The sequence below is a fragment of the Squalius cephalus genome, assembly GCF_949319135.1.
Source record: "Squalius cephalus genome assembly, chromosome: 4".
Lineage (NCBI taxonomy): Eukaryota > Metazoa > Chordata > Actinopteri > Cypriniformes > Leuciscidae > Squalius > Squalius cephalus.
Window position 1 is genome coordinate 7453897 of NC_137125.1, and position 8060 is coordinate 7461956.

General features: G+C 38.6%; 1 protein-coding gene across 3 annotated transcripts in view; it reads left to right on the top strand.

Moving 5' to 3' along the window:
• LOC307157292 (stonustoxin subunit alpha-like) overlaps positions 1 to 8060 on the top strand; it is a 48362-nt gene that overhangs the window by 20472 nt on the left and 19830 nt on the right. For all 3 annotated transcript variants that reach the window (XM_079869174.1, XM_079869176.1, XM_079869175.1), the window contains one exon: positions 6613 to 6901. In XM_079869174.1, coding sequence (XP_079725300.1) covers positions 6748 to 6901 — 154 coding nt within the window. In that variant the 5' untranslated portion in view covers positions 6613 to 6747. The remainder of the gene's footprint in view (positions 1 to 6612; positions 6902 to 8060) is intronic.

Sequence of the window (8060 nt, forward strand, 5' to 3'; positions counted from 1 at the left end):
GATATATTTTTTGTATCACATTTGATACATCAGGCTTTTGTGGAACGTTTTGCTTACAACAGTGTAGATTTTAGAAACAAAAAATCTATTATGCCTTTAACAGTTTGAAAACATAGCAGTTTCTGTCTTTGTTCAGGCAAAGATGCACCTTACACTTCTCACAGTACACATGTGAGAAGTGATTGTTGGTGCAATGCTTGCATCTTTGCACCAACAAAGTGCAAAGATGCACTTTGGCGGCCTATAGCTTTAGGCGGCCTATAGCTTTTTTATTTATTTATTTGATTTATTCCCATTTGGAAAGAATTTTTTAAATTACTAAGCAACCACTGAATGGAACAACACAAATTATATATCATTTTAAAGCTTAGGATCTCAGCTTTTTAATGCATCTAATTACATTTATTAATTCCTAACGAGTGCTGAGTAATCCCTCTAAAACCAAGTGTACCGCCAGCAGGCGCCACCTAGCTGCGAAAATATTCTTTACCATATTTTTAAAAAATCTTGCCTTGATTAACACAAAGTTGATGTCATTTGAAAGCTTAGAGTCTGCACTTTACAGTGAATGTATCCACTTTGAAAAACTCTTAAGTATTGCTGAGTTATTTGCTGATAAATAGAATTTCTTTTTTTTCATAATCTATAAAATAATGTACTGCAATGTGTCAAAAACATCATACAGCTCATGAAACATTCTCAGATAATTGAAAATGGCACTTCATTTTTTACAGCATATTATTACAATTAAAATGAGCCCAAAATTAACATAATCTATTGCTTTTATGACAAGATATTCTTCATGGAGAAAAAATTGCCCATGAGGGGGTGTCAAAGACTGTACAAAAAGGTTCTCTCTTTTCAAAATGCTGTAATTTTTGATTGCTTTATCTAAAAAAAATTTTTTTTTATCCAGATGCAGCTAACATAGTTAAATCACTAAAAAAGAATTTTCCTCCTACCTTATTTCCTTCCTGAGTTATTATATGACAAATAAGAAAGATATGCAAAATCATAATAAAAATTATATATATATATATTGTCTTTTATCCGCCGTTTCTTGGCAGGACAATGTCCAAATGTAATGTAATTTATATTTTCAAAAAATGTAAAAAGAGTTCTTTCAAACGATACCTACCTTTTGACTCTCCTTGCTATAGTTTTGGAGTTATTATGATTATATAATTTTTATATGGGGCAAAATTGGCTGTTTCAGGCTTACCAGTTCATTTCTCTGTGTGTGTGTGTGTGTGTGTGTGTTTGTGTGTGTGTTTGTGTGTGTGTGTGTGTGTGTGTGTGTGGGGGGGGGGGGGGTCTTATTTGCACTCTTGATGTTTTTGAGTGTCACCCCTTCATTGCTGTACACTTTTTTTCAGCACAGTGGCTGATCTGTAGCTTGTACCACCAAAAGTTTCTCTGAGTTTTCCTATTTTTTCATATTTCCCATTCGTCGCCCGTTTTCGGGCGGGAGGAAGCTAAGTGTGACTTTTTTTTACGACCCTTTACCATATCAGAATCATCTCCTTGATTTTTTTTGTGTGTTCATATAGGTAATAAAACAAAAGTCACCAAGTTTCACCCCCATCCAATGAAGCAAAAAAAATTTAACAATTCGAAACGTTCAAGTATTCGCCCGTTTTCGGGCGAAGAATCCCAGAGGGTTATGTAATTTCAGTCATTAATTGCCATTAATTGAATCATCCCAATATTGTGTGTGTTTGCATTGTGGTAGTCATAAAATAACATTACTACATTTGACATTACTGTTTAGACTGCTTTATGTTCCATTAATACCTGTTGTATCAAATTTGATACACAATTTCCAACACGATTTACTCGTAATTTAACGATTAAATTATTAAGTAATTATGCATTATTTCAATTCAGAAAGTGTTAAATTAATTATATCAGGCGAAATCCAATATTATTTTTTACCTTAACAACTTGAAATTAGCCTTTATTTTCCTGCCGAAAGCGTCTAGCTTGATTCAACTCGCAGCCGCCAATTTGAAAAGCTAAAAAATCACCCCTCTACTGCCTGCAGTACAGTGAAATTCCACAAGATGGCAGAATACACGTATCAAAATAGATACAACAGGTTTTCAAAGAAAGTATTGCTCTCACTGATTCAGTATATGTCTTAGAAACTCGTGTATCAAATATGATACATGCGGCTTTAAAGGGTTAATGCGCAGTCGATATCTTCTATAACAGACGCGATGGCGGAATCTACACATGATGTTTTATAAACAAATTTCAGGAGGAGCACATTCAAATAATCAATCCAATCAACCGTCTATCAGCATGAGAGGAAAGCATATATTTATTCACTCGGTCAACTCACCTAACATGACAGTTTTCAGCATCCCTGCACTCACTCTTGGCTTGTTCTTCCACAGCCAGGAATACGGGGGGAGTACTTTGGGTTCGGGCCGAATACCGAGCCCGAAGCCTCTCCTCGGACAGCACGCCAAATATGCATTTATTCTATCTGACTTATTTGTAAGCGTGAACTCGTGAAATCTCAATTCTTCAGCGGCAGTCATTTGAATTCAACCCAAGCGCTCGTTGATGACGTGGATGATGACGTTACCGTTGCTTATCTGTCCATCATCGTATAAAGCCCGCCCTGACAATTTGATTGGTCCGAACAATTTTTGTTCGGGCATAATAGCTCCTCAACGGAGCGAGTCCAGACCGAACTTCCCGACCAAAAAATATTGTGGGCGGGGTTCGGGCTGGCACCCAGGCTAGAACTTCTCCTTTAAGTTTGATAATTAATTTGCCATGTCATGTTTATGACATTTTATGACAGGTTGTGTTGTCTTAGTAATGTCAAGTTGCCATAACAAAGACATCTCACACAATGTCATATTTGCATTAAAAATGTCATAATTGAGCAAATGACACTTGTATAGTGACATTGAGAGTATTTTAAAGATCAACGGTGGTTTAAGTGCTCCTCTTAAAGTTCATAGGGGGTCAGACAAGGATGTTCATTATCTGGTATGCTGTACTCCTTGGCCATAGAGCCTCTTCTGCGCAAATTAAGACAATCTCTTTTCAGTGTAAACCTTCCTGGAGTTTTTAAATTATCTGCTTATGCCGATGATGTTGTTGTTAGGGGTGATGACGGTTATGACGTGAGTCAAATGTGACGGTTCGTAACATAACCGTCGTCGTGGGGGGGGAGATACTGATTAGCTACTTGATCGCCTAAATTAAAAAAATAAAATTAATAGTTGTGTTGTGTTCAATGTTGTTATTGATATAGATACGCGGATGGGGTATTATTTCATCCTCAACCGCATCACAAAACTCATCATCCGCACCAACGTTTTCTGACCAAATTTCAAAGCCGCACCCGCCCGCCATCCGCTGATTGTTTTGCGATCTATGGGCGATGCAATGCTCTGCTGATGCGAGCCGCAAGAAAGCCCTTGTCTGTTCTAGAACGGATGCAGCAAAGATATTTAATGCTAATGTATGAGGCATAGGCCTACGCTGAGTTTTATTCATTTACGATGAGATGCGCTCTAGTTCACAATGCAATGCAAGTGAACACGCCGCACCGGCGTCTCTGCATGCAATTGGTTGATGAAACATTAATTAAAATTAAGATATAATTTGTACAAAACAAAATTCGCTTAAAGGCTTTTAACAATGCAATGCAAGTGAGCGCAGCACGTTGGCGCCTCATGTCACGGTTATTATATTGTCTGCTATATGCTTTTTATTTATTAAATGCATGCAATTGTTTGATGAAATATTTATTAAAATTAAGATACAATTTTTACAAAACGAAATTCGCTTTAAAAAAAGGCTTTCTACAAAGCAAAACTTAAGTGGTAAAAATCATGCCTGACGATCTACAAAACTTCAGAACCATGTCCAGGAGGTACTTGGCAAAGAATCAAATAGCCTACAGTTGGAAACGACGTAGACCATTAATAACACAGACTGTTAACAGTTGTTTTTAATAAGTATTTAAACATTCTCTATGATCATTTTTTTTGTAAAAAATATTTTAATAACAGGGTTTTGGCGGTTATAGAATTCTAATGACGGTGTTCAACTATAGCCGTCGGCCTCACGGTTATATACTAACCGTCACACCCCTAGTTGTTGTCATTGTCAAAAAACAAGAAGATATTGACACCCTTGCAGAAAATATTAATGTTTTTGGTGTATTATCCTCTGCTAAAATTAACTGGGGAAAAAGTGAAGCTATAACAATCAGTGATGAGTTAATTAGAAAACTTGTTTTACCTGCCGGGTTAATTTGGAATAAGGGTATGTTAAATATCTTGGTGTTTATCTTGGAGATTATACTTTTGTGTGTAAAAATTGGGACAATGTTTTAGAAAAAGTTGAAGGACGTCTCAAAAAATGGAAATAGATCTTGCCACACGTCTTGCCACAAACCACTGATGTGTAAACTGAATTTGGTGACACTACAGTGTGTAACATTGAAGTTAATGACTAATATTTGTAGTAGCGCTTTTTGGGTTTTGCACTTTGCAGACGGTCTCATGGAGATCGATTTATATTATAAGACTCGTTATGAGGAAAATGAGGTTGTAGCTCGTCATCTATGGATTGAAAATAGGTGTCATTTGAGTTTTAACAATGTTTAGCTCATGATTTATTGATCTAGGAAGTTCGGATCTGTGAATAACTTTACTGAACTCCTTGAACTAAGCACTGTCCGTATTTCTTTAAACCCACTGTTCCCTGAAGGAGACGTAGTCCCTTTGCCACTATAGTTGGACCACCGCTGACTCCGAGTTATGCTCGGCTCCTCAGCGAAAAACCATAGACAGTATGTAAACTGGACACAGCGACCCCATTGGATTCAACAGAGACAAGTGAAGTCAGTTAGAAGCTCTCACTTCCTGGGGGTCGAGCGTACTGCGCAGACTCAAACTGAGCTTGATGACGTAGATGTGACGTGAGCAACCCGTCTGTCTTCTAGTAGCTGTGCCAAGAGAAATCTGAATCATTCCCTTCCGAGACTTGCAGAGACGGAGAGTGTGAGTAGGAAGTGTCCATGAGCTTGGAGCAGGAGAAACTTTTGCTAGGGATTCTGATTAATTATTTTGTCATTTTGCCTCCACGTCCCCCCGCTTGCCCGCGAGCTTCTCCTCCTGTCCATACGGTAATTTCTCTACTGTGCGACAGAGAGTCGCATGGGTATGGCGCAATCGTTAGCCTACTTTTACAAAAACTACTTCTACGGGGCCATAACGTAAGATACAAGGTAATGGAGACTTTTATACATTTTTGTGTTTCTTTAGGAATAAATAATGGAGAAATGGAGTCTTTAAACGGCTCAGATGTAAAGTTATTCACTGTCAAAGTGACGCCAAAATGAATGGGAGTCAATGGGATGCTAACAGCAGGTGGGGGTCCGCTAATCAATGGCGGCGCTCGGGGAAGCTTCAAGAAAATTTGAAACAGTGCCCCCCTGCGAAAAACAGATGGTGTTTGCATCCTCTTCCGTATTTATACTCGCCTCGCGGGGCGGAGCGCGTGATGCAAATTCACATCGCCATTGCGCGCATTGGCTCGTTCAAGCATGCTCGAAGAAGATAGGCTCCCTAGCGTGATCCCATTCAGTCGATGTCGACTACGTCCTCCGTTTCTTCCTTCAGGGAACAGTGTGTTGCATACGCAACCAGGACGTTTCATTTAGTGTTTGAGTCATACAATAATAATATGTCAGACATTGCTCTGTTTAATGTTTAATGTTGATTAAGTGGGTATATTCTCCCAGGATTTTCTTTGTAAATCAAGTTAATGAGTTAATATGCAGTTGAAGAAAGAAAAGCGAAAGATTTGAAATTTCATGTAATTAAAATAAAAATTTACATATGTGGTTTCAACAACCAGATGCATTTACACTTCTCCAGTTTCGTCTGGAGTGTGGCCCAGACCTCCTCCTAAAGTGGTTTGAGCGATCGGATTCAAATCCGTCTCGAATGCATTTCGGAGGGCATTTACACCTGGTATTTTCACAATCGGATAGCTATCCGATCACAGAAACGCAAGAAGTGGCCAGGTGTAAACAGCCCCTTAGAACACTAGAGTGATACAACGGGTTACAGAAGGATATGCTAAACATGTTGCATGAGGTGCAAGTAACAATAAGAGAAGATGACATGACTTACTGTGTTTGTTGACTGATCCTACTCACCTAAGTTGTTTGATGGACTCGTAAAAGGCACGACCGCACGCAATAAAAATAAAATAAAATAAATAAAGAGCGCACGGATGGCACGCTAACAGACTAGCGAATTACTAGCTTGTTGTGCTAGCAATAACGATTTATATTGAAGCTAGTGATGTCAGGTTAATGTGTGATGTTGAGTAAGCTATATTTAGCAGTATAAATAACAAGGAATGATAGTAAATAATGATTCAAAACAGAAAGATATACGAAGCTTACAGATGCACACCAACGCAACAGCAGCAGAAGCAACGAGGCAGACAGGAGCAATCGATCAGCGAACCCAATCACAGCTTCATTTCATAACCCAAAATACATTTGAGTGCTTATGTCCAAATGTTAGGAGTGAAACTACTTCAGATCTTTTTCTTTTTACCCTGCAGCTGTGAATCTGTGAAGGACGATGGCATCCTGTTGAAGATCTGCTTCTGAACTCACTGTAGGACCTGATAGCAGCTGAACAGAAGAAGTTTCAGTGGCACTTAAAGAAGGATCATAAGTGTATAACAAAGTCTGAAATGGAGAAAGCAGATAGGTTGAAAACTGTGGATAAGATGGTGGAGTGTTTTGGACCAGAAGAAGCTGTGAAGATCACAGTGAAGATCCTGAGGAAGATGAACCAGAATCTTCTGGCTGAGCAGCTGGAGAACAAACACAAGCAACACAAGCAAGGTAATGTTTAATTCACTGTGACTGTAATGTTGGTGACAGGCAACATGAAGACATCTGTTGCTGTTGGAGCTCATTCATAAGAGATATGTGTACTTCCTGTACATGGAAACAAGAAAGTATAAAAGGAAGCAACAATTTCAGTGCCCAGAACAGCAACAGATGTTATACAAGTACATTTAATAGAACAGTGTCTGATTTTACAAAATGGTTAAATGGTTTACAATGGTCTAAAAACCTTAATTAAAACTTCTGGAAGCAACTAGTACATTGCCGTAAAATTGCGGGTGTGTATTTGCTGCCTTTTACCGCTAAGAGGTGCTACAATCACAAACTTTGAAAAGTGTCCATCTCTAGTTGGCATGAGAGCGTTTCGTCAACAGTTCATGTTAGTAGTTATTATGATGTTATTCAGCTTGTGTCAAAATGATTTATGACAGAAAAACATTCTGTTCTTTAAAACAATATAAATGAAATGATTATATCGCTCAATATAAAAATAAACATCTTTTCTAAATTTACTTAAACACAGTGGACCAATTATTTTAGTTTTAGATAAAAAAAAAAAAAAAAAAAAAATATCATCTTACATTTTCAGAGAGTTGAAGCAGTAGCTCCTAACACATCTGTCACGAAAAACTAAAGAAACTCAGGGAGGACTCAATTGCAAAGGAAAAATGATATTTATTTACAAAAGAAAAACTAAACATAAAACAAAACCCACGAGGGGGGAAAACATAACTAAATACAAAACAACAACTTCAAAAACAAACATACCAAATAGGGTCACGGGAGAACAGGAGACGTTTACAAGACAACGATCCGACACAGACTGCAAACACAAAGGAACTTATAAAAGGGACAAATCAGGCAGGTAATGAGGAACAACAGGTGGGGAAAATGAAACCAATAATGAGATAACAAGGAGGGTGGGGTCAAACAGTGACAGGAACACAAACACCACATGTGCTACACGAGACAGGACAGGCATGTGACATTACCCCCCCCTTAAGGAGCGGCTACCAGACGCTCCACTAAGGACAGACCAGGGCGGGACGGGAGGGACAGACCAGGGTGAAACAGGAGGAACAGGAAGGACAGACCAGGGTGGGGCAGGGAAAATGGACAGTTCGGGAGGCCAGGGCGGAGCTGAGAGTCCATC